The 27653-nt window shown below is 39.6% G+C and overlaps 1 protein-coding gene across 2 annotated transcripts in view; it reads right to left on the reverse strand.

Moving 5' to 3' along the window:
- Window positions 1–27653, reverse strand: part of ITGA8 (integrin subunit alpha 8) — a 184060-nt gene that overhangs the window by 122813 nt on the left and 33594 nt on the right. For both annotated transcript variants that reach the window (XM_067703950.1, XM_067703955.1), the window contains exons 5-13: window positions 26555–26616; window positions 24679–24724; window positions 21764–21889; window positions 20787–20831; window positions 18296–18339; window positions 16545–16601; window positions 12972–13024; window positions 3902–4107; window positions 1281–1472 (exon numbers count right to left, since the gene is read on the reverse strand). In XM_067703950.1, the coding sequence (XP_067560051.1) occupies window positions 1281–1472; window positions 3902–4107; window positions 12972–13024; window positions 16545–16601; window positions 18296–18339; window positions 20787–20831; window positions 21764–21889; window positions 24679–24724; window positions 26555–26616 (831 nt within the window). The remainder of the gene's footprint in view (window positions 1–1280; window positions 1473–3901; window positions 4108–12971; window positions 13025–16544; window positions 16602–18295; window positions 18340–20786; window positions 20832–21763; window positions 21890–24678; window positions 24725–26554; window positions 26617–27653) is intronic.

A 27653-nucleotide genomic window follows, 5' to 3' on the forward strand; every position in this document is an offset into this window, starting at 1 on the left:
ACCCAGGAATTGAATTTCATGAATCATCCTGACATAGTTTGGGAAGAAATCACATAGGGGATCTAATTTTTGGATTCTTTAAAAGTGAATATATTATGTATGAGACTCCCCTCCCCCAAAGAAAACCTAACCAATCCTTGGTTAGGCTAGTGTAATATAACCCAAGAAAATGAATTTCACTAGATGCTCTTGCAGTTGCCACAAGGAGGGCCCATTCATATACAATATAATTGTAAATCCGCTTTGAGCCCACTACAACGTCTATGTTAGTGCCATTGAAAATTCCTGGCAAATTTATAAGAATATGTTGCAGTATCCTTTTTGCCTAATCCTGGAGGGGAAGAGAAAGTCAAAGGATTGAAATTAGTGATGTATATTTAGGCAGTCAGCTTATTGGAGTGATGCCCCAAACCAGCAAATGCTCTACGTATGGAAAATACTCAATTAGGGGAGGGCTGATGGAAAGAGACAAGGTCTCAATAAAGGGTTGAAGCTGTCAGTGAACTATTAATGATTTCCAACTATTTCTTGAAACCATCTTAAAATAACCAACATAAAAGGGAAAATTGAACCACAAAACCAAGAAGTCTAATGTTGTCTGTTAACAACCCCGATTATTGAAACAATCCTTTAAGACAAATCTATATTTTCATACAGCGTACATAAAACATGAATTATCTCACTGGGCTGTATGGATCTCCACTGAATCCTCACTGTGAATTGAGCATTCAAAAATTGGTAATGATCTGTATCACAAACCAGTTCTTTATGCTTTGCTTTAAAAGTCATTCTATCTTCGGAAAACCCCCAGACGTGGCTGGAAACTATTTATGTTCCAAAACCATGAGCTTATGACAGAAATGCTGAGGTGCATAAGTCAATTCATAGGAGCTGTGAGCTCAACAGGGAATTATGGGGTTAAAATTAATTGCTCTGAAAAGTTATCTGATGCAGGCTGTCATTGTCAATGGAGACCAGATTACTGAGGAGTTTCAAATAACAAACTTTTGTTGCAAAGTTGCTAAGTTTTATGTCCAATGCAGTTTTTAAAAAGCCATCTTGCTTTTTAAACTTCCTCTCTTGACAGGAAAAGGAGTGTTTGTTTTGTCTGTCTTCAGAGTCTCATGAAAGTTGCTTTGGAATGGTACCCAAAGAACCCGTGTGATGGGCAAGCTTGGCCTTAACCTGTACAAGAGAACTGCTTAAACACGATGCATCGTCCAGAGAATAGCTCTTTCTAGGAAGCAGACTCTGTTGTAGGAAAAGAAAGAAGAACTTACCTGGGTAATCATTCTTGTCTATGTCAGAATCTCCTCTTAAAGTAAAGCCGAATCCAGAAGGGACAGCCTGTGAGGCCCACACTCCTTGCAGAATTTGGGAAGCCTTGGCGTTTAAGCCATTCTTGTTACCGTTGTAAATGAGCACTTTGCCTCTTTGGTCCTTGCCTGCAAAGGGCGCACCGATGGCAATGTCTACAAACAGAGACACACAATTTTTAAATAAAGAAGAGTATTTTAGAAAGAGAAATAAGTACAATCGAAGAGCAGTACCAAACAGCCCAAAGGGCTTCTTAAGTTTTCCATGAAACTCTGTAGTACTGCAACAAGAGGAAAGTATTTGTTGTCTTTCATCCATCCAAGAAATATTTATCGAGTGCCTATAATGTGTTGGGCACAGTGGCTTCAACGGCGAACCAGACACTGCTTTTCAAAAGTTTATATTCTGGTGCAGGGAATAGACAATTTGAATAAAGAAATAATCAAGAAAAGATAGAAAGTGACAAATGCTATGAAGAGAATCTTAAAAATACTGATATGATGGAGAGTGATTGGATTGTTATTTTAGATGAAGTGGTCAGACAAGGTGTCTCTAAGGCTGATCTTGAAACTGAAATCTGGGGACAAGATGGAACTGACCACGTGGAATCAGAAGGAAGAGCATTCCAGGCAGAAGGAATGACTGTGCAAAGGCCCAAGGATGCAAGGAGCTTGGCCCACCTGAAGAGCAGCCAGAAGGTGATCTACGTGGGAGCTTAGTGAGTAATAGGGAAGAGCTGAGTCAGATTAATGGGCTGCGTGGACCAGATGAGGCACCTTTGCAGAGTACTTAAGAGTTTCTTGTTAAAAGAAATAAACAGGGCTTCCCTGGTGGCGCAGTGGTTGAGAGTCCGCCTGCCGATGCAGGCGATGCGGGTTCGTGCCCCGGTCCGGGAAGATCCCCCATGCCGCGGAGCGGCTGGGCCCGTGAGCCATGGCCGCTGAGCTTGCGCGTCCGGAGCCTGTGCTCCGCAACGGGAGAGGCCGCGACGGTGAGAGGCCCGCATACCGCAAAAAAATAAAAAATAACCTCTTTCTTGAATGATTACATCATCCCATGATGTAGGCAAGACCCGTTTCATAGTTGAGGACTCTGGGAAACCGAGAGAGAACCCTGTCGCCTGTCTCCCTGTTAAACATAGCAGTGAATGAAAACTACCTTCCATATATTGTGTTCATCAGGATTGCTCTAAACAGTACACCTAACTACTTAGGTTTACATGAAAAAGAGCACCAATAGCACAGTAACATAACAGCCCGAGCTGCGGACGATGGTGTGTGTCCTCATTTTGTCATTCATCCGTTTGTAGTTGTTCCTAAGTCTGATAAGACTGAATGAATTGTAAACTGATTTTCACTACATAACAAGGATCATAAATCCACTTTCACTTAACAGGTAAGGATAAACTGTCAAAAAACTCAGATCGTTGTGGAAAATAAAGATATTGTCATATGGTAGGTGGAAAGGGGTACTTTCTTCACATCCTCCGAGTCAGTGAATTTATATCTGTCCCCTGGTTACATCTCATTTTGGCATCATTTTAAGGACACCAAGGCTCAGAGAGGCAAAACCCCTCTTAGGTTGTTAGAAATGTTTCTCTTAGCTCTTAAAAGTATCATTAAGGGTTTGAGAGAAAAGACAAATAGAAGAGATGATGAAAAAGATGACTACACAGATAATTTAGCATTATTTCTTTCATTTGGTGCTCAGGAATAGGGCAGTTTTTGAAAGCAACAAATCAGTTCAAGATGAACTTGTCTCTTTTTTAAAAAGCTTCCCTGGAACCATGAGCTTTTAGTATGCATTTATGTCTTATGGTACTTTAAAAGTTACTAACTATACATTGCTGAGACGTGTTTTTTCAAGGAAATCATAAAAGTACGTGACCAGTTGCTGAAGGTATTAATGAATACTTTGATTTGATGGGAATACTCTCTAGGCTATTTTGTTGGAGCAAATTCCTGTTACTCCCTGGAACTTCAAGAAACCCAGTCTACCTTGGTTCTTAACTTAAAGGTCCTGAAAATGTATGCAAAATTTTGTGTGAGTTGGCATGTTTTTCTGAGGAGAGGGTACTTCGAAGGCATTCATAAATTCCTAACTTAAAGAACCACAAACCTAAACTAAGAATTTAACACTGCTTAACAACGAACATTGAAGGTGCCTTTAAGCTGAAGTTGAGAGATCAATTACAATTCAGCATAACCTGTACGTACGCCGTATGAGTTACTCAGATGGCAATACACTTGCTAATGTATCAACATGTATTTATTTGTTTTGACTCTGTACATATAGTACATTCTCTAGGTCTCTTCAGGTCATAAATCTATACGTCAATTTTAAAAATAATTGCTGTTTGTTTAGAGCTGTCACATGACACCCTAAATCAACATGAGAAAATTTCCACGTAACATCTGTGTTAGCCAAAACTAAAGTTTAAATTGCCTTGAGATTTTGGATAGTTTATTAAAGACCAATCAGAAGAACTGTACCACACACCACTGTGAAGTCTCTTGTTTCTGTCATGCAACAGTAACCTGAAATTGTGGCACAGAAGTAATTCCCATGCATTGGTGTAAATTACCATTGTATCCATCTTGGTTCAGGTCTCCTAAATGTGCCAGAGCACTACCGAATCTCCCGAAAACGTCAGTGCCTGCGAGGGTCTGCGGGTTTCTGAAGACCAGCACGCTCACTTGCAAGTACAGGTAAACTTGCCCTACTTCTCTGGGGTTGCTCTCAAATTCACGTTCCATAAAGAGAGGCGCCCCGATCAATATGTCATCCATTCTGCAGGGAACGAAGAAAGAGGTCAGCAGAGACATGAGATGCTGTTGGGTAGATTTCTAGTCAACTAGATTAGTACATTTCCACTGGTATATTTCCTTTTCCAAGGGATATCTTACAACTGTCATATTTCTTTCATTGCTTTGTTATGTCTACGGAATAGAATGCTATAAGAAAATAAGAGTTGTTAAATTATCACACTGAACTTTTTAGCTATGCTAAAAATTACTACTTTAAGAAAACCACAGCTATTTCACCCTTTTCAGCTCTTTGGTGCATTTCCAGAAAATGTACTTACACAAGTAAAACGTATCAGAAAGACCAAAATAGGTTTTTCTAAACATGGATGAGAATTTGTCTATAATTTAGTTAACTATACATTTATATTATGAAGTTTTCTTGCAGTAATAAGGTTTAAAATAAAGTCTGTCCTCCTCTTTTCTCTTGTTACCTCTATTCAAATAAAACAGAGGCCAGAGAAGGTTCTCGTACTGGCTAGAAAGCTAGAAAACAAAATTTTCCTCCCAAATGCGAATTTATAGTTTTTCTTTGTAGATGTAGATATTATAGCAGACAACCAGTAGATAATTTCTCAGGCTGAAAAAATTTCAAGAAAGAGATAGCAATTGGATTGCTACACACTTAGGTAAAACGTTTTCTTAAAAATGTTCCAAATGGGGACATCCCTGGTGGTCCAGTGGTTAAGATTTCGCCTCCCAATGCAGGGGGTGAGGGTTCGATCCTTGGTCGGAGAGCTAAGATCCCACATGCCTCATGGCCAAAAAACCAAAAGATAAAACAGAAGCAATATTGTAACAAATTCAATAAAGACTTTAAAAATGGTCCGCATCAAAAAAAAAAAAAAAAAAAAAAAAACTCTTAAAAAAAATGTTCCAAATGCATTTACTTGCCGTGCTTCTGTGCTCTATCTAGGCCAAGAGTAAGGCAGGGATTGGGGCTGCTCCAGGCCTCAGGCTTTGCCCTGGAGGAACCTGGTTGCCTCTCTTTCTGTTATTATTATTGTCAGTATGAAGAGACATTTGTTAAACACCTAATTGTGTGTGTTGCTGCCTTGTAGTTCAAAGATGTCTAAAACCACTGGTTCTCTAGTGCAGAGATTGAGCAGGGCCATTTTCTCATTCTCAACAGAAGGAACAAAGCCATACAATTGGTCCCTGAGGGACATGATGGGACTGACACGTTACCTCACTATGTTTCTCACTGCCAACAGTGTGGAGTTCTAGAAATGCAAGGACCTATGCTTGTGAAAGATTAGCACATCCATGGGATCTTTGGATTCTTGGACTATTGTGACAACGTTGATTTATTTTCGTAGAAATAGATTTCCCTAGATATTTAAGTGTAAGCCTTCTAAAATGCTCTAAACGCCAAAAAAGGAGAAAGACATTTGTTCTTAATTTATAATTGTGTTCTCATAAAGCTGAGAGACAGTAACTGTCTTGGATTCAATTGATTCAATGTGCCTTGTGCAATATTTTGCATTTAGTGTCAATAATATTTTATGTTAGCAGTACCACTTAAGAGTCACAATATATATTATTGTCTAGGCTGGTGTTTTTAAATCTTGATTTGCAACTCATTAGTGGATTGTGAAATCAATTTAATGGGTCTTGACAAGCAATTATAAAAATGAAATAGAATACAATAGAAAATATGAGTCAATGCATTACACATACTAAGAATGAATACTGTTCCACGAAACCTTTTGTTTCAGTTGTGTGTACGTAGTGGGTTGCAATGTTAAATGTATTTCTGATTACGATCCCACAGGGCCAAAAACTCATTGAAAGACCATTGCGGTAGGCCATGCGTGCTATTAGACTATTTCAAAATTTACTTGTCATATCCTTTTTTAGAATATACCCAATTCAAGTTTAAAGTTTTAAAAATATTTATTAGTAAAGACGTTCTTTACTGAGCTTCCGAAAAAGTAGTTGTGTAACAGACTGGGTGCCATTCTAAGAATATATAATATATATAAAGTATATTTTATACATATACATGTAATCTCAAGAAAGAATAATGGTGAATCAATATTTATGGTGAGGTTTTCACTAAAAACCATCTTTTCTGTTTGTGTCATGTTGGTAGTTTGGATGAGATCTAAGTTATTATGTAAAGGCATTTTATAAAAGGAGGATATACACACTAAATTTCATCTTATCTGAAATGTCCAATATTTGAGCAGAGTTTTCTTTACATCTCTATGTAGCATTCACACAGGTTTTATTTTTGTCTCTTTTTTATGTCTAAAAAAGTATTATGTCCACTCTAATAATACAGTGCAAGGTGCAGGTTCTCATTCTTTCACATGTTCTTTGAGACACAACATTATAAATATTTCCCTGAGGAGCAAAGCATAAATATAGTGATAAACAGAGAGGGGGGATGAGGGAACCCATCAGTGAGAATATTCATTATGAAGAATCTGAATTCAAGTTTTCTGCAGCCAAATGGTGTTTAACATGTTGATTTAACATATAAAGTTCTCTGTTTCTTCTTTTTTCACAATAGTCCATAGTGCATGCTAATGCCTGTGACTGATTCGCAGAATGTAGTTATTAAGAGAATGCAGGTTAGGAGGCTGTATACTAGAATTGATATCTAATCCATATAATTGTTTTATGATAGGTGAGAACAAATATAGCTTATCATTTATGTTACAGAAATCAATTTAATTTGCAATTTCTTTATGTTTTAATTTTCTAGATTTTCTACTTAATTGAATCATAATGATTTCTCTTCTATGAGAGAACCCACTTGGAGTAAATCTAGCACCAAAACACAGTTACTCAAAGCTGCTTCCTTTCAAATAAATTTTCTCTAAAATGCTCTCAAGTTAACTAACTGCTAAGACTCTAAATTTAGTTCCTTTTGGACCCGCAGAGGCTAAAACAATCCAATGGATTAAACTGTAATTCTTTGAATTTCTGAAATAGTATGAATATATTGTTTCAAAAAGCCATAAGAAAATAAAAAAACAGACTTGCTTGTTTAGGTTCAAGAGGAAAATACTATCTCCCTTTGTTGTTAAATTTGTCCAGAAATTCCTAACAGAGTTTACATTGAAAGATTTTGTAGTTCTGGCTATCTTAAGATAACTGAAGTTAAGTTCACCAGCTTGTTTATGTTTTACAAAATAGTCACAGGCTTGACAAGACCAACCACCAACCAGCAAGCACGTTAACTGTTTGGTCTAAACTTTTGCAGTCCACTCGTAACACCTGGAGATTTTTTTAAATAAAATATTGGAGAAATCCCCACCAGTTTATTTATTTGGTCACATTACTTAACGACACTGTCTTTTTTTGTTTTCCCTGATGGTGGGTTTTGGAGCATTTGTAGGGATTTCGCTTTTGTTGCACAGTGGATAGAGAGGATGACATACACTGTGAAAGAAACTTCACTAGGTAGTCTCACGTACAATAGTACTTAGTTCTCTCTCGGATGGAGAGAGGGAAGTCTGGTTCAATTCCACAAAATGTGAGTCCTAACTTCTGAACAGTGAATGATCAACTAGATGAGTGATGCTCTCAATCCTATTCCGAGTCACTGTACAACATCCACTCAGGTCCAAAACTTGAAAGATTCAGGCTATTAAAAAAAAAAAAAAAGGCTACTGGAAAATTAGAAATTGGGTAAAGAAAGGGAATTAAATCTCAATTCTATTATGAAACTCTGCTGATTAATGCTCATTTATAATTCCTTAATCACTGATAAATGCTGGGAAAGTAGAAAGGGCTTTGTGAATTTTTTAAAAATTGGAGTTATAGACTCTCTAAAATTATTTATGAGGTAAACTAATGACTTGGTCAAATGCAGCAGCCTAGTATGGCTACTTTGAATATAATCAAACAAACTGATTTTTCTTATATGCCATGATGCTGAAAACCATTCATAACTGAATTTTTTATCAGTCAGTTGTTTTTAGCATCATCAAAGACAATCTTAAAGTTCTTTGGGTGAAAATAACTGAAATTATGGTTTTCTATTTTTATAAAGTGGAAGTATGAGCTTGTTTATAAGAATAATGGAAATTAATAAAATGTACACTTAATAAACAGATTCTTATCAACGAGCAAAACAGAGTAAAAACTTAAACACATGTATATGCTATTCTTCTACCCCAACCCTTATTTAAGGTCATTGAAATCCATGTGTATTCTATATGTGTATGTATATGTATATCTGTATACATGTTATAGACAATATCTGTATGTTTTTACATGAATATGAATATAGATAGGTCTACATGTGCATATATATGTGGAATCTATAAAGTGCAATTCAAGTAGAGTGGTGCTTACCACGGGTGGAGAGATTGGGGAAATGGGGAGATATTAGTCAAAAAGTACAAAGTTGCAGCTGTGTAGGATGTATAAGTTCTAGAGGTCCAGTGTACAGCATAGTGGCTATAGTTAATAATACTATATTGTATACTGGAAATTTGCTAAAAGCGTAGGTCTTAGGTGCTCTTACTATATAGACAGCCCCCCCCACACACACGGTAACTATGTGATGGATGGACCACCCAGTTGGCTGATACAGATGAATCACATAGATGGAGACGTTAATTAGATTGAATGCAGTCATCATCTCACTATGTATATGTATATCAAAACATGTTGTCCACCTTAAATATACATAGTTTTTAATTTTAAAACTATTTTACAGGTTATTATTGGATTTCTTCAGTGACAAGTATACTAACTTCTCTGTTTCCCAATTTTTAAAAGTAAATGAGAGGCATGTCAGTCATTGTACTCACTTACTAGATTAAAAATTCTGAATTCTTACAGATTTTAAACCCTTGAAGACTGCAATTATATATATGGTTTCCTACTAGGTATTTTATAGAGCTTAGTAAAGAGTTCTCTGTATATAAGTGAACAAAAAATTTATAAGGTAAGTCAGCAAAAGTTCTGTGAACGAATCAAGACCTTCCCCTACTTAGTGTGTGCTCTTGGGCAAGTCACTTAACTTTTGTGTCTCGGTTTCCTCATTGGTGAATTTTAGGTAGTTTCATTGGATTGTAGTACAGATTGTCCTGTGCTATTAGACTTATTACACGTAAAGGTACTTTGAGAGAAATAAAAACACTGTCTGCTAATCATTCATGATAAAGATAAAATGTGATTGCTTAATAGCGTGTTAAGTTCTTCAGTTGTTTCAATGGAGAATCGAGATTTCTGCATTCCAAACTGCTAACCACCTGAGGTTTATATCCAGGAAAACTTTATTTGACATAGAGCTTTGTGTTTGCTGCAAATCCCATTCTAGCCTTAGGGTCCCTGGTAGAAATCTTGTCAGAAACTGAGAATGACAAAAGCATTCTTTTTCAAAACAAGGCCACACGTGTCCTGGCGTGGAGCCATCACAGGAGCTTAGGAAAAGTCACTGACACTGCATGATTTACTGCCTTTGTTTCCTCGTTCTGCTAAGATTGCTGAGGGATTACAGGTTTATGTCTCTGCCCTGATGGCTTGTTTTGTACCTGCCCTGGGGACGAATATCCACTCCAGGAGGTGAGGACATGGGCTGTCACAGTAATTAGTGGTTTTCAGGCCCCCCGTCCTGGGATCAAGTATAAACCTAGAAACACAAGATGCCATGTTTTCCCTATTTGTGTCCATCTGAAAGCCAACAATATCAAGTGATTGTTCTAGAAAAACAGGTGCTGCAAAAATGATGGCAAGTTATATATGCATTATTGTAATCTCAGACTTCACGTGAGTTCTCTATCTTTATTTGGGATGCAATGTTCTCAATGGCTTCCAGAGCACACTCATTGATTATGGGAACATGAATGTACGTTGCATCTAAGTAATTAGAGCAGCAAACAATATACAGACTGAGAATCTATAGGTACTTTTTTCTTTAAGAATGACAATATTAAGATAATAGATGTATTTTTCAATGCAGTCTAAAGAATTCAGAATATACTACCCAATAAAAAGAAATGATGTGCATAGCAATTTTTAAGAACATCAAGAAAGAACAAATCATTACTGGAAAATTCCTATGTTTGAAACCAATGAGGTCCTTTTTTCACAAGTTTTCTTTTCTTTTTCTTAATGTGGCAAAAAAAAAAAAAAGTCCTATAAACGTTGTCACAAAACTTTAGACTAGAATGAATGTGTTTTCAGGAAGGTCGTGGTGCCCTGCAGGGCATATTGTGACACTGGAGGGGAAGCTGAAAGGATTGAAAAGGGAGTGAACTACAGAACGAAACACACTGGGTGATCTGTGCCCTAAAAAATGCTGCCTGGCTCCCAGGAGAGAAGCCCTCATGCGTGTCGTGTTGTTATCTGTTGAAGGAAATGTGTCTAACTTATCCCAAGGGTCAGTGTCGGACTTTTTGTTTTCACTAAAGAATGGGCTTCCTGTATCTGGACAGTACGCCATGTTTTGGACCTCAGGTTCTTCCTCCACCATTTTCTTTCTAAATGACTAAAAGGCTCTGATAACAGATACAGTCCATCCAGGTTGCTCACTTTGAGTGGTGGTCCTAATTGTTACTTCCTTTCCACAATTCAGACAGCTGAAGATTAAAGCAACTTCATTTTCAGTTATCTGCAGGATAAGATCTTATCCAGGATAAGATTTCATTCACAGATCTTATCCAGGATAAGGTTTGCGTTCTTCAAAATAGACCCAGAGTGCAACCAGTTCTACTCTTCCTACCACTGCTCTGGTCCAAGCCACTGTCCTGCCTCGCCTGGCTTATGGCAATGGGCTCCCAGAAGGCCTCACTCCATGGAGACCCAATGAACAGAGCATGGCTGCTAAAACCAAAGTGGGTGCAGGCCAGTCCCTTGCTTAGACTCCTCCAGGGGTTTTCAAGATGATGTGTCCTTCTTGGAAACAGACTCATTCTATCCATGGCAGAGTCCATGTGGTGCTGTGTAAAGCGGCTCACAGACTTTCTCTCCAAGCCTCTTTGATACTCCTTGACTATGCCAGCAGCTCCCCGCTCCGCTGGGAATTTGGACACTCTTCCCCATATAGTGTTTTGCTCCCTCACCTAACCTAACACCCAGGCCTTCCCTGTTTACCTGAATAAAAATTGCATCCCTCCCAATTTTTTTCTATCCCCGTTCTGTTTTTTTTTTTTTTTAAGTTTCATTAATAGACTTTATTTTTTAGAGCAGTTTTAGGTTCAAAGCAAAATTGCACAGAAAGTACAGACAGTTCCTGTATACCCCCTGCCACAAGCAAGGCCTCCCCGACTGTGAACATCCTGCACCAGGTGGTACACTTGTTACAACTGATGAACCTACATGGACATATCATCATCACCCAAAGTCCACAGATTACATTAGGGTTCCCTCTTGCTGGTGTACGTTCTGTGGGTTTAGAAAGATGTATAATGACATGAATCCACCCTTGCAGTATCATACAGAGTACTTTCACTGCCCTACAAAGCCTCTGTGCTCCACCTAATTCATCCCTCTTTCCACCATTAACACCTGGCAACCACTGATCTTTTGACTGTCTCCATAGTTTTGTCTTTTCCAGAATGTCATCTAGTGGATTCATATAGTATGAAGCTTCTTCATACTGGCTTCTTTCACTTAGTAATAGCATTTAAGGTTCTTCTATGTCTTTCCATGGCTTGATAGCTCATTTCTTTTTAGCACTGAATGATATTCCATTGTCTGGATGGGCCGCAGAATACTTACACATTTACCTACTAAAGGACATCTTGATTGCTTCCGGCCTTCTGTTTTTGTTTTTTTCCTGCGTAGTGCTCATCACCATCTAACATAATCTTTATTTGACTTATTTATTTTTTTATCTGTAGCTCCCACCCGAACTACCGTATAACCTTTATGAGGGGGCGGGTTTCGGTTTTGTTCTCTGCTGTATCCCAGCACCTAGAACAGTGCTAGTGTGTAGAAGATGCTCAAGAAATATATGTTGAATGAAAGAATAATAAGCTATTTTCCAAAAGGTACAAAAGTTAGCAAATTTATCTCCAATCATACGGTACCGCATAATAAATAAGGTTCATTTCTAGCTATGTAGAGGTCATAGCTAATGTCTATCCATGACGTAGCCCAGATAAGGGAACATAGTTCACATTTTTCAGATATTTGCTTCTTACCGAAATGTGAGCTCCGTGAAAGCAGAGACCTATTCTTCCTTAATCACTGCTACATTCTGGGCACCCAAGAACAATGCCTGACATATGGTAGGTGCTCCAACAATATTTATTGGATGAATAATCAGTTCATCTCAATTTTTTGGTTTTCTTATTTAATCATTTGTCTTATCTGTCAGTTAGGTGCTTTTCGTGGATCAGAGAGTTGCTTAATAACAATTTTCTTTGAAGTAATAACTTAAATACAACCACAGTTTATCATGCTGTTTGATCCAAGCTCAACTATAATTTACTGCCATAAACTGAAAAAAATAATATTATTATTTCATCTTCTGCATGGGAGTCACTAGTACGTTGGTTAAAGCACTGTCAGGAGAAAAAATATTTATGTGCAAATGTTTTATGAATATCATGTGCTAAAGGGTGAAGGCAGATGAGCAGATTCTTCAATGGCTATGGAAGTCAAATGGCCAAGGACTACTTAGTTCATAAAATCAAAGATAAAACTAAGTAAAATAGTCCTGTCTTAGAAGTGGCAGATGTGGTAAAGACATAAGAAAGGATGATAGAGAATTTTTTAGTAGATGTATCCTTTTGCCCTGGACTAAAAAAAAAAGTTAAAACAAGAGAGCCTCGATCTTGTTGAGGAAGTATGGAAGGATCTATTTCATGAAGGAAAAAATATAACATCTTTAAGGACGAATATAATATCTGGTGAGTGAGGAAGTTCTTATAAACTTACCCATCATTGTTAACATCTGATACTGCAATTGTATATCCAAAGTAAGATGCCATCTGCAAAGGAAAACCATAAGATGATATATTTTGTGCTCAAAAAGTCATTTTTATAGTCATCTCTCAATTTTCCCTGAAAGATTAGCCACATTGCAGCACATTTTTGCCTTTAAATTCATAGACCCTTGGACATGGACAGAGTCTTAGAGTCATTTAGTTTAACCCCTGACCTAATGCATAATGTCCCTCACAACACCCATGACATCTGCTCGGACATCCTCTGGAGATGTTCAACAATAAGCCCATTCAATTTGTAGATACAACTATTAGAATACTTTTTGCTAAAATTGGTCCTCCTGTAACATCTGGTCCTTAATGCTCCTACCTAGTTCTGCAATCTTGAATGTCACAGAATAAATCTAATTCCATTTCCATGTGAAATCTCCTATGGAAATGTTTTAGGTTGGCTTCCCATCTTTCTTAGGGAAACAACATGGGATACCAAAGAAAAGATGATACCCCATGAACACACTGACAGGAGAAGATAAGTAGGATGGACACCCTCTGCTTTGAACTCTTTATATCACTGAAGCATAAAAAGGTTTTAATTTGAGGGTAAACCACGTCTCTGTATCAATTCATATTGAGTTTATCGTCTGCTGAGGTTTCTAAGTCTTTTCTGAGTGTAACCAGTGTGCCTAATCTTTCTACATTCTAGCTCTTATATTTTTGTTTTCAACCTATGTTTTCAAGGTTTATAATCTCTTCCGATTTGGCCAATAGTTTTAGCTTGCCAAGATTTTTCAGTTCCGTATTCTGCCATCCAATGCTTTAGCTCAGCGGTCCCCAACATTTTTGGCACCAGGGACTGGTCTCGTAGAAGACAGTTTTTCCACCGACCAGGTTGGGGGGGGCGGGAATTGTTTCGGGATGATTCAAGCACGTTACATTTATTGTGCACTTTATTTCTATTATTATTACATTGCAATATATAATATATTGCAATGTAATAATATATAACTCACCATAATGCAGAATCAGTGGGAGCCCTGAGCTTGTTTTCACTTGCCACTCACTGATAGGGTTTTGATACGAGTCTGCAAGCAATTGATTCACTGTGGTCTCGGTGCAGTCAAACCTCTCTGCTACTGATGATCTGTATCTGCAGCCCCTCCCCAGAGCTAGCATCACCACCTCAGCTCCCCCTCAGATCATCAGGCATTAGATTCTCATAAGGAGCGCACAACCTAGATCCCTCACATGCGCGGTTCACAGTGGGGTTCACACTCCTATGAGCATCTAATGCCACTGCTGATCTGACAGGAGGTGGAGCTCAGGCGGTACTGAGAGCGATGGGGAGCAGCTGCAAATACAGATGAAGCTTCGCTCGCTCACCCGCTGCTCACCTGCTCTGCAGCCTGGTTCCTAACAGGCCACAGACCAGTACCAGTCCGTGGCCCAGGGGTTGGGGACCCCTGATTTAGCCAATTTAGCTTCCTATCACCTACAAATTTAATCAGCCTACAGTCCCCTGGAAAGTGTGCTCCACAGAAGGCAGAGAGTTCCATCTGTGTTGTTCATTCTTCTCTCTGCCCTGTCTGACCAGTGTTTAGCTCAGAGTAGGTGCCAGGTGCTAGATACTCTTTGCAGAGGAAAAAAATAGATGAGTTACCAAGTGTAACACAATTATTCAATTCTCCCACCTTTTTTGTCTATTCCAAACATATACAGTTGCCGTAGACTGATTGTTTATGCCTCCCCTCCTCCAAATTCAAATATTGAAACATAACTCCTTATATAATGGTATTAGGAAGTGGGGCCTTCAGGAGGTGATTAGGTCACGAAGGGTTGAGCCTGCATGAATGGGATTAGTGCCCTTAGAGAAGAGACCCCAGAGGGCTCTCTAGCCCTCCTTCCACCAGGTGAGGACACAGCAAGAAGACGGCTGTGAACAGGAGGCAGGCTCTCAGCAGATACCAAATCTGCCTACCCCTTGATCTTAGATTCCAGAACTGTGAGAAATAAATGTTTGTTGCTTTAGCCACCCAGTCTATGGTATTTTTATTATAGTAGTCCATGGGCTAAGACATGGGTGCCAGTGCAAAGTACTCTTTGCAGAGGAGATGAATGCCTCATTTAACTGCCTCATGCAATAACTCAGTTCTCCCACCTCGTTTCTCTATTCCAAACACATACGGTGAAATTCTTATTCCTGGGTGGCATTGTGTGGTCTTCACTCAGAGGAATTTCATCACTTATGTATTCAGTTCTGAGGTTCAAGATTGCAGAACTAGGTGGTATTGAAGATGAGAAGTTACAGAAAGGCCAAATTTAACAATGTTTAAAGAGCTTTGAATGATAAAAATGAAATGAAAAGACAAAGGAGAAGTCTTGCCAGATTTCCATTAAACCATTAATTGTCACCACTTGGGAATCATGGTTCAAAATTTATAAATCCACCCGACTTCACTATCATCACAGCCTTATATCTCTATATTTACCACAAGAGTACCATGAGGGACATTGTTAAATGCTTTGTTGAAAATTGCACAGTAACGGATAGACTAAAGCCCCAATTTGGGGGAGGAAATGTCAAAAATGCTCTGTGTTCTTTAAAAAACTCTATTTGCTTGACAAATATATGATTCCGAATTTCTGTGTGTAGCTAAGAGTTGAGCATTTCAGGATCTTAAACCTGGATCCTCCTGGGATCCCGTGGGCCAAGATGTAACTTGGCTGGAGTCAAGTGTGAGGCTTGCTAGAAGCTCCTTACCCTGGGTTGGTCGTTAGGAAAGGAAACTGGTTGACCAGAGAAATGAATTCAACTCACGATTGGCTCCCTTAGACGGGAGTATCACATTCATCCTTTAAAGAAATGTGACAGATTTCAACAGGTCAAAAACCCAGGAAACCCAGGGTAGTGAATGAAGTGTGACCTCAGGCCGTGTTACGTCAGGAGGATGACAGCAGCCTGTTTGCAGGCAACTGACCCATTGATAATAAGACCCCAGCCAGTGACAGTGGGTACGGGACCATACCTACCCCCTGGGGGGAAGGGACCAGAACCAGAGAGCTTATCTTCCATATAATGTTGGGATTGGGGAGGGTTCCAGTCACTGTGAGGACAGGAAGGCAGAGCCCAGACCCACTGACTGACCAACATGTGAAACCTACAAGAAGCCTGTGTCTTCTCGGGGCGAAGGCGGGTACTCAGAACTCATCACCGCGCACACTACATAAGGACCGCAACATAACAGGATTGCTCTCGGATTTCAGCAGTTAGTGGCTTTTGGGCTTTTAGGGAGCATATTCTGCCTTTACATCCCTTATCATTTTCTGAAATCATCGTGGGCATTTACTTGTTTCTTAATTGTCACCCCCCATCAGCCTCCCCCAGACTGTTGCATGAGAGCTGGGATCTTGTCTGTCTGCTACTTGGTTACACTCCCAGTGCTCAGAAGAGTTTCCAGCACATAGTAGGTGCTCGGTAAATATTTATTTTATGAATGAATAAATAACATATTACAGTATACTGTTAGTGCAGAGTGACATTCATTATTTGATTCTAAAATGTCTTCACCTGTTCACCAGTGAAATTCTGAATAAAGGTCATATCTGTAGAGTTAATGATTGAAACCTGAAATCATAGAAATTAGATAGGTTACATCATTTGGCATAGAATTGGAGCAATTTTTAAAAAGTTTAACTTAAATCATTTTAAAATTTTTGGGAGGAGTCATAAATGGTTAGCTGTATATGTAAAAAATAAAATAAAATAAAATAAGCCCAAAAGAACGATCTTTAAAAAATCCAACTGAACTTTTTGTTTATGGTGAAATCTGGGATCCTTTCAGACAAAATGCATGCTTACTAATCTGATGTAGAGAAATATGAATTCAGGAACACTGAGAGCACCTAATCTGATAGTCAGTTAATTGATCTAATCAAAAATTTAATCTAAGTTTCACTTCTGTGCATTTGCTGTTATGAGAAATTGATGACTATGGTTCTCTGCAAAAAAATGAAATTTTAAAGTATTATGCATGTAGCAAAAATATTCCTTTTAAATTCTATCCAGACAGGGCTTCCCTGGTGGCACAGTGGTTGAGAGTCCGCCTGCCGATGCAGGGGACGCGGGTTCGTGCCCCGGTCCGCGAAGATCCCACATGCCGCGGAGCGGCTGGGCCCGTGAACCATGGCTGCTGGGCCTGCGCGTCCGGAGCCTGTGCTCCCCGGCGGGAGAGGCCACAACAGTGAGAGGCCCGCGTACAAAAAAAAAAAAAAAAATTCTATCCAGACAACCTAAAATCTATAGATATTATAAGTTTACCAGACTTAAACATTATTTAAAATATGTTTTTCCTTTCATAAGGTCGATTTATTTTCCTTTCCTATTTTTATGGTAACTAGTTGTAATGGGTTTGAATAGTATCCCTCCAAAACTCATGTCTATCCCGAACTTCAGAAGGTGACCTTTATTTGGAAATAGGGTCTCTGTAGATGAAATAAGTAAAGTTAAGGATCTTGAAATGAAATCATCCTGGATTTAGGGTGCGCCCTATGTCCAATGACTGGTGTCCTTATAAGAGGAGGAGAGGACACACATAGACACAGATGGAAGAAGGCCATATGGAGACCAGAGCAGAGATTCAGGTGAAGCTCCCACATGCCGGGGAAAGGCAGGGCCACCTGAAGTTGGCAGAGGCGGGAAGAATCCACCCCTACATGCATGGGAGGGATGTGACCATGCCGATCACACCTTGATTTCAGCCTTCTGGCCTCTTGAACTGAGACAGAATAAAGTTATGTTGTTATAAGCCACCCAGTTTGGGGTCATTTGTTATGACAGCCCTTGCAAACTAATACACTAGTGAAATAACAATTGACCTTATTCTGTCCACCGTATGGGACATATTAAAATGCTGATCACATCAACAATGGGATCCTCTGCAACTATTCCCAGATTATGCACACGCATAGGGCTAGGCTAGCTTCATGGGCACGTGACCCGTGCAGTCAGTCCCAAAGGGTCCCACATGCAGACGAGCCCTCCCCACCCTTTGGATAGCCCAGCTGTCACTGTCCTGAAATTCTTAACCATTTTGAACAAGGGGCTAGGCATTTTCACTTTACACTGGGTCCCACAGACTATGGAGTTGATCCTGCACCCAGATCAGAAAAGAATCTAACCTCCCTGTTTGTAAGCAAACAAGCGTGGATCAGTAGTGCTCACTATTAAAGGGCATTTAAAAAGATTTGAAAACTGTATGCAGCAAAATGTTTCTTTGCGTATGTAGAGAATGTAGCGTGTAACGCCTTCTTAGTACTCACGCATCCAAAATTCTGTGCTCCTCTGGGAACCCCAGCAACCAATTCTGTGATGGAAATAGTCATTTACAAAGTGAGTGGCATAGTACACTGTAAAGCTATACAACAAATCAGCTAAAGAGGGTGCCTCTTAAATGAGTAACTATCGTGGATCCTGTAGAGAGATGGAGGTTTGAAGCCACAGTTTCGCACTGGCTTTTGCTTCTGCTACAGACGAAAGAAAACAGAAGACCCAAAGTCGTACTTTGAGATTTACCTGTCTCCATCACATTCTCCATGTGTTTCTGCCTCCAGAACATAAGCCTGGCTTCTCAGATCTGTGTGTGATTTGTCAGTTAAACCTCGTACTCTGATTTCTCCAGGTTTCACTGTCTTTCGTACTAGTCTTTTGTACTAGTGTACAAAGTAACAGCTCCTGTCCCACTAATGTGTTCAAACAATTTCAGTTACCGAAGGAAAAGCCACATACCATAAATGATCGAGTCTTGCCCCCTGGAACAGAATTATAGGACAACCTGGCAGCCAAGGGTACGCGAGGAAGGGAAGCTTCAATAATAGAGGTAGAAAAAGCAACTCTGGTGAAAAGCGGGGAGCATATTCCAATGCACAGTGATATGGTTCTAGATTCAGGAAATAGTGGTTTCAGTCCTTGGGTCTGCCATAAACCCGGGATCAATCACTGAAACTGATTTTTTCCAGTCACCTACAATAGATGGGAGTTGGAACTGCCTGATTATCAAAGTTCTTTCCAGCTCTCATTTCTATAAATCTAAACTATCCTTTGATTCATTGGGGTCAACATTTTAGTTTAATTTAAAGAAAGGGGGCCTGGAAAAGAGTCCCCTTCCATTCAAATTTCCCTTCACCCAAACCTGGTCCTAAAGGTATAGCACAAATTCTAGCATTAATTCTATCTGATGTAATAAACTGTAGCAGAGTTGGACGCTCATGCTGTTGGAGCGTTAATCATCAGAGAAGATCCAGTTGGGCCTAGATGTTGGACTTTTCAGTAGTAAATTTACTCTAATTCAATCAACATATAAATGTTCATTGCAAACATAGGATACAGCACGGAGCAATGACACAATTCCCTGCTCTCATGGAGCTTATACTTGAGCTAGAAGGGGCAGTCAATTTGAAAAATAGAGTCAAATGTCATGTTAGAAGGGGATGAGTATAGAGCAGAAAAACTAAGCAGTAAAATGGTACTGGGAGTGCTGGAATTGGGAGGCGGAAGGAATTATGATTTATTGGGGTGGTCAGGGAAGGTCTTGGCAAGAAGATGACATGTTACCAAAGCCTGAAGAAAGTGAAGGAGTAAATATTATGGAGATCTAGGAGAAGTATGTTCTAGTCAGAAGGAATAGCATGTGCAAAGGTCCTGAGGTAGAAGTGTGTCTGGAGTATTCAGAGAACAGCAGGGAGGGCAGGGTGGCTGGAGTGGTTGGAAGGAGTCAGGGGTAAAGGACTGGGAGCTGAGGTCAGAGTAAATAGGGGCCTCATGAACAGAGTCTTTTAGGTCATTGTGAAGACTTGGAGTTTAGACAGAATGAGTTGGGCAATCACTGGGAGCCAAGAAGTTACACCACGTGACTTCTCTTCCTCAAGGACCACGTTGGCTGCTGGATCTAGGGAAGACCACAGGAGGGCCAAGATGAAAGCAAAGAGGATCAGTTAGGAGGCTATTGCCACAGTGCTGATGGGCGCTTGGGTCAGAGCGGAGGCTATGGAGGAGGTGAAAAGTAGGCAGATGCTGGCTGTCTTTTGAGTTTAGTTAGCAGGATTTGCTCATGGATTAGATATGGATGGGGTGTGAGAGAAAGAGCACAGTCCAAGGCTGTTGCAAGGTTTTTTGCTTGAGCAGCTCGGAGGATGGCGTTGCCATTTACTGAGATGGAGCTGATGGAGGGTAGAGCATGTTTAAGTGGAAAGATCAGGAGTTCAGGTATAAGCTTATTAAGTTTGGAAGAGCCATTCAAATAGAGATGTTGAGTGTTGAGTAGATTGTAGACCTTACACCGCATTCCAGCTTCCTGGACACAGGTATGGACGTTTACTAGGGGCACCTAAAAACAGACCACAGTCAGGTAGAACAGAGCTGACTGATTTCGGGATCAGGCTTGCCAAACAGGAAAGACTAAGGGGATTATACCAAGTGAGATACCTGGCAACCACGGCTTCTCATTTCCCACAAACATTCAGAATTTGGTTTAAAACAAAAAAAATCAGCCATCACACTAGTAACTTTGGGGCCTGCAGCCTCATAATGGCTATAACACAAAGGAGTTATTAAATGTAGGGCTGATTAAAAGTTTCAGAATTGTTTAAAAATCACAGTCCTAAAAGAGCTTTTTAGGTCACTGCACTTTTCCCCGTGTTTTATATTGGGCTGGCCAAAAAGTTCGTTCAAGTTTTCTGTAACATCGCATGGAAAAACGTGAATGAATGTTTTGGCCAATCCAACAGAGGGCTTCATTTCAACAATGTTTCTCACCTTGCTGAGAGTCCCCAGTAAATTCCCCAGCAGCAACTGAATATCCTGTTTTAAAGCAAGAAACAAGCGAATCACACGTTTGAAGCCTTTACAAATGATCTGTATCTAGAAATATGAAGGCACTACCATAGTAGTACCTTGTGCAGAAATGCCAACAAATCCTATTACATAGAAGTTTAGGGTTCTACAAAGAGAAAAATTAATCAAACCAGGATGTATACTAAATCTGGGAAGCATACTAGATCTGCTTCTTCTGAGCCTGGCAACACCTTCGGATTCTGAGGCCCCTTTTAGAAGTAGGAATGCTTCATTGCCCACCTCGACGTGTGAATTGTGGTTGCTGCATTTTAAGAGTTGCTGACTCATCATAATCAGACATACTTACTCTGAGAGGTATCTCTTGTGCTCAGGTTCTGCAATTTCTGATCACCTACAAGGCCTACTTCCTAATACCTTTAATGATGATTTCCCACAAACTTCACTTGGCTCTAAAGTGAGACGAGGTGATAAAAGATAACTACAGTTTTTAGAAGTTCATCAAGGAATCAAAATGCCGATACGATACCAAAGGTGGCAAACGATAGTGATGAAATGGCATTGTGTGGTTTGCACGTAATAAATTTTGAGAACATTCTAGCAACTGGAAAGTCTCTTGCTCTTTTTAGAAACTGGAAACGGTCATCATCATGTTGCCCAGGTAGTACTGGGCATCCTCACTAATACATAGTATCTACGACTGGTAAAATATTTTATTTGCAAGAGATTGTCACGGAGCCTATAAAACAGCTATGAAACTATGGAGACTACATATAATGGCTGAATCAAAAGAAAAGAAAGTTAAGAGTCCACTCGAAGCTAGTAAGAGAAGAAAATTTGCAAAAGGTGCCAAATATTATAAGTGAGGAATAAAATTTGCTTCCACATTTAACATGCTTGTCTTTTGAGAAACCGCAAATGTCTTGAGCAATGCATCTCACCAAGGTAACTGTCATCGTAGGAAGCAGGAGCCACTTCTGTCTGCTTTTCTCCAGCCAATTTTCTCAGGATATCCTTGAATGAGTAGTTTGCAATGATATCTGCAATACTGGCAGTGATCACCTGACCTGTGTTCAAACAAATGAATAGATTAGCTGAATGAACATGAGAGGCGGGTCCTCTCCGCCACAGACGCAGGGTGTCTGAACAACACACACGCCCTTGAAAATGGTCATGATGTTGCCTGCATTTTCGACAGTGAATTTTCCTGCCTGGCTCTAGAACTGCAGGCTAAGTTTGCTGACAGCTGGTTAGAGCTTTCCATTCTGATAGAAGAACCAAAGATGAACTATGTAATTGTTTTCATACAACATTTATTTTTTTCTGTTCTTTAAATTAAGGTGTAGTTGGTTTATAATATTATGTTAGTTTCAGGCACACAGCATAGTGATTCAGTATTTTTATAGATTATACTCCATAACAGGATAGCCATGGATCCAAAAGATGGCCAGCAATGTTCCACTACAACTTTTATGCATTCCTATATTTATTATGGAAATCTAAGGAAAAAGTGTGATCTCATGCTCTTTGGGAGAAAACTGGAGGAATGCTTTCAAGAGACTAAAATTTAATATTAATTTTAAAGCCAAACTATTCCTTGGGAATTCACACATTCCCACAGTCCTTCTGTCTGAAGTTCCAAAAGAATAAAACTGCTAAATCAGGCCGTAAATATCTCCGAGTGACCTTGCCTGAAATGACTGTTCTTATATTAAGACAATCGTATTTACACATGAGTTTCTGAACAACGTCTATAGAATTTGCCAGTTTTCTCTGGGTTAAAGCTAAATATCCCCTTCCCTGCTCCCACAGACACGCTGCCTTTGCTTATTTCCTTTAGTTCTTCTATAAATATTATAATCTTAAGACTGACTGAGTAAAATTTTAAATTATCTATCTCAGACAAATGCTCTCTATCCCCTTGACATGGCTAATTGTCAGCATATCATCTATATCAGGCAATTTTTTTTCAACGTAAGGAAAGAATTATGTGAAATTAATCAAGTGCATTAGAACAAAATCTTTTTAAACACATCACTTTTATTTTATACCCATCCTCTGCATAAAATATATTGTTTTCCAGTTTGCAAAATAATGTTTAAAGACTGAAAGGTTAATTATTTGATGTTCATAGTTGTATATGTATGAATTAAGCTTAACAGTAATTTTCATGTAAAATTTTATCATAAATCCATCTCGCCTGTATCTTTCCCATTGGCCTTTTAAACATGATCAGGTCTCCTCCATTAAAAAAAAAAAAAACCCAAAAAACTTCACTCAACTATTCATCTCTCTCATGTTCTTTTCTATCCTTATTCTAAACTTTACAGCCAAAATTAAGTCTGTATTCTCTGTAATCTCTCTTTAGGCATCCCATTCACATCCACGGCTTTGGTTATCACCACTATGCTAGTTTTTATTTTAGCCTAGATATCCTCTCTGAGTTTAAGCCCATACATCTAAATCCTTATGTGAAAAGTCTTGGACATCTCAAACATGTTCATACTCAACATAACCAAAAGTAAACTCATCATCTTCCTTCCCCAATCCACTCCAAACCCGTTCTCTTCCAGGCTTTCTCCATTTCAGGGACTGGGACCCACCTAAAACCATTCAGTTACAAAAGTCAGAAACATATCCTTGGCATCCTCCCTATTCACCCACATACATCCAAACCATCACCCAAGCTGTTTATTCCGCCTCTGAAGTATCTCGCAAATTCCACCCCTTTCTCAGTCTGTACTGTGACCACTCTGAGAAGCCAACATCTTCATCTGAACCTTACAGCTGGTTTACCTTATAGACTTAAAACTAGCTTATAACCTTAGAACTCGTTTGCTGATACTGCACTTTGGCCAACTCCCGATCCATTTTCCACACTGAAGCCAGCGTGATCTCTGTGTAACACACACCCGACCATAGCATCCCATGCTTCAAATTCTCCAGTGGTTTCCCATTATTCTCAGAACAAACAACACGTTCTTATTCTACCTCAGGCAATCCATTTAAACTCCAACCATCCACCGGGGATGTCTCATTGTTTTGGAGATAAAGACAAAACTGCTTACCTGGGGCTGCAAGCCCTGCAGGGAGGGTGGGACCCCTGCATCCCACTCAGCAGCTCTTAACTCTAGTCCCCTGATTTCCCTCCATTCTCAGCTCGCCGGGCTCCTTTATGCCCTAGAACATTTTCACACAACCCTTCCTCTCTGCACCTGGTTACCTCCTACTCGGGGTTCAGGGCTCAGTTCAGGGTTGCTGCTTCCAAATTCGTTGACCTTAAGGTTGATGCCGGCTTATGTAACACCTTTTTTAAGAATTAGAGGAAGTCATCCCCCCTGGGCAGATGCCATCATGCACCTGGGTTCAGGGCTCCCTAAGCAGAGCCCAGGTTGTAATTTCATCTGGTCAGCCAGTGTTCAGAGGACAAAACATACCTGCATGGGGCCACCCTGGAGAAGCCTCCTATGCTCTCATGGCCCCGTCTTGACATACCTTCCTAGTGAGTATCATGCCTCGAGTTTCTTAAGTACTCGTGTGAGTATTCGATTAATGCCTGCATCTTTCCCCAGATGCTAACCTCTGCGGATTACTCATTATTGTACCCTCAGCATCTAGCACAAAGCCGGCATGGTCTCAATAAGCATTTGATGAGTGAAGGAATTAAGTTGCAACAGTATTTTAAAATATCATTTATATCACAAAGTACAAACTGAAATGATGCTTCCTTCATTGGAGAAACTACCAATATGGAGATAAATTAACATAATAAAAAGTCAACACTTGATGTTACTTCTGTTTCATCTCCCTGTTGGAAACAACCCGTGGGCATTTCTTCTCTGCTAACAGGACCTACCTTGCCAATAAAAACTGCCGGGGCCTCCAACTATCAGGTCTCCGTTCTACAAAACAGAAACGGCAACAACAATTGGAAAAGAAAAACAGTTTCTTTTTTTTTAAGGGTGAGAAATCATTGTTCATAAGCATTGCTCTAACAATTATACATAAAAAGTAATTTTTAAAAGAGGCCCTTACATCTGAGTCATGCAGGTCATTTTCTTTCCTTTTATTCCTTTCAATTATTTAGTGTGTTATATCAAATAATTTTAATTAGATTCAATTAGGTAAGTAAAATTCTCTCCCCTGAGAATATATAAATTCAGTTTTTTGGCACTGCCTCAGGTAAGCAAAATATGTACATCTTCCATGCTGTGCAATTTAGTAGACACGGTCTTTTGAACCTTAGCAATAAAAAGAAAATGTGATTTCTGTTTATTTTAAGGCCACAGTAATGCCTGTTTTTTTTTTTTTTCTATACATCTGCAAACACACCCCTTCCCAGGAGAGGGAGTGACAACTCCAGACTAGAAAATAAAAACTTTCCTTTCAACTTAGAGCCCCACCTTCCTTATCCTGCATCCTTAACTTTTAGTGGGGGGTGGGGGGGGGAGAAAAAGTAAAATTTCAGACACTGATGAAATTTACGGTATTTGCAAAACCATGGAAGCTTTGCCACCCACATTCTTATTAAATATCTGTTTTTAATTTGTGAAAGGATAACGTGAAATTAACATTAACACTAATGTGAACTCTAATCAGTCAATTACACCTGAGAAAAACACAGATTCTTGTGATCTTTTTAGAAGCACATTTCTTTACTGAGTTTTTGAGATTTTCATTTAAAAACGAAGCAAGGGGCTTCCCTGGTGGCGCAGTGGTTGAGAGTCCGCCTGCCGATGCAGGGGACACGGGTTCGTGCCCCGGTCCGGGAAGATCCCACATGCCGCGGAGCGGCTGGGCCCGTGAGCCATGGCCGCTGAGCCTGCGTGTCCGGAGCCTGTGCTCCGCAACGGGAGAGGCCACAAGAGTGAGAGGCCCGCGTACCGCAGAAAAGGAAGAAAAAGCAAAAATGAAGCAAGACTGTTGCTTTTCAGCCTGTGTATTTCTTTTTTTTTTTCTCATATAACCATTTTTAATACATAACAAGCAAAGGAAGCAGAGGAGATTATCAAAGGGCATTAAACACTTCTCTAAATGCATTACAGAATGTTTTTCAAATCCAGTTCCTTAAACAACTCTCTTCTCTGTGTAGCAAGCAGGTTTCACTGTTTTAACCATTATTCCATGTGTCTTTATTTTTTATTTTATTTTATTTTTTTAACATCTTTATTGGAGTATAATTGCTTTACAATGGTGTGTTAGTTCCTGCTTTATAACAAAGTGAATCAGTTATACATATACATATGTTCCCATATCTCTCCCCTCTTGGATCTCCCTCCCTCCCACCCTCCCTATCCCACCCCTCTAGGTGGTCACAAAGCCCCAAGCTGATCGCCCTGTGCTATGCGGCTGCTTCCCACTAGCTATCTGTTTTACATTTGGTAGTGTATATATGTCCATGCCTCTCTCTCGCTTTGTCCCAGCTTACCCTTCCCCCTCCCCGTATCCTCAAGTCCATTCTCTAGTAGGTATGCATCTTTATTCCCATCTTGCCCCTAGGTTCTTCATGATTTCTTTACTATTTAATAAATTGCTGTATGTATAGATTACTTTATTAAAAATAAAGAGCAAACAAAAAAATTTAAAGTTGCCAAAACAGGCCAGGTATATACCTAAAGGTTCTTTTGTTGATGGTGGTTATTGGGGGTGGAAGTGGGAATGAGAGGCAGGGGGTAAAAAAAAATCAAGCAGATAAAATAAATTTTAGAAGCTATAAGATCAAAAGAATTTACCTTATAAAAGTCCAGACTAAATCCTGCTTGGCAGTAACCCTGACCTTCAGGATCAGCATTGCCTGGAATGATCAAAAGATACAAATGTTATAACATCATTATCCAGTTTTAATAACCAGTTCAGGATACACTGTTGTTTTATCTATAGACTTCTAAATTTAAAATGATCAATATGTGTTCTATATTTATTTTTAAAATTTATTCCAAGTAATTTCTTAAATACGTTGCAATCTGTTTTCTTGTCCCAAATGGCACTGTGATTCTACAGTAAGAGCAATAGGAATAACGTTCCTTGGACTTACGATACTGGGTTTTATAACTCATGTTTATTTGAAGAAATAAAACCTCCATCTCCCAACTATGTTCCAAGTTCCCCAACTGGCAATAATGTGTTTCTGCGGTGCCCACGTGTTCTGAGTAAAGCAATGCCTTGAGAAAGAGAGAGCTAAATTTAGTCACCTGGGTGGACACTTTCTGCTGGGGTCACCGATAAGAGTTTCAATTTCCTCATCTCTCACCAGAAATTAACTTCAAATTCTTCTATTATCATTACGTAAATTAGGACCTGGCATTTCTGATCACATTGCATCTCACAGGGACTCTAGTGTTCACAAAAGAGAAAACTCTCTAGAAATGGCTTATTTTATACTCTGCAATGTAATTCACTAGCTGAATGTCCAATAGGACTTTTTTATAATACAGTTTTTTTTTTTTTTTTTTTGCGGTACACGGGCCTCTCACTGTTGTGGCCTCTCCCGTTGCGGAGCACAGGCTCCAGACGTGCAGGCTCAGTGGCCATGGCTCACGGGCCCAGCCGCTCCGCGGCATGTGGGATCTTCCCGGACCGGGGCACGAACCTGCGTCCCCTGCATTGGCAGGTGGACTCCCAACCACTGCGCCACCAGGGAAGCCCTGTAATACAGTTTTTTAAACCATAGGCAGGTCAACCTGTGGATTCCCAGGATATTAGGATCCTGGGACATTAGGATGAGGAATGTACTACTTGTCACTTGTACTTTAAAAGAGTATCACTCCTAAAGTGCTTAAATTAAAACCAAAATATAGTTCAGTAGAGGGAATCTCAGTCATTATACAGTTA

The sequence above is a fragment of the Pseudorca crassidens genome, chromosome 1 (genome assembly GCF_039906515.1).
Source record: "Pseudorca crassidens isolate mPseCra1 chromosome 1, mPseCra1.hap1, whole genome shotgun sequence".
In the NCBI taxonomy this organism is placed as follows: Eukaryota; Metazoa; Chordata; class Mammalia; order Artiodactyla; family Delphinidae; genus Pseudorca; species Pseudorca crassidens.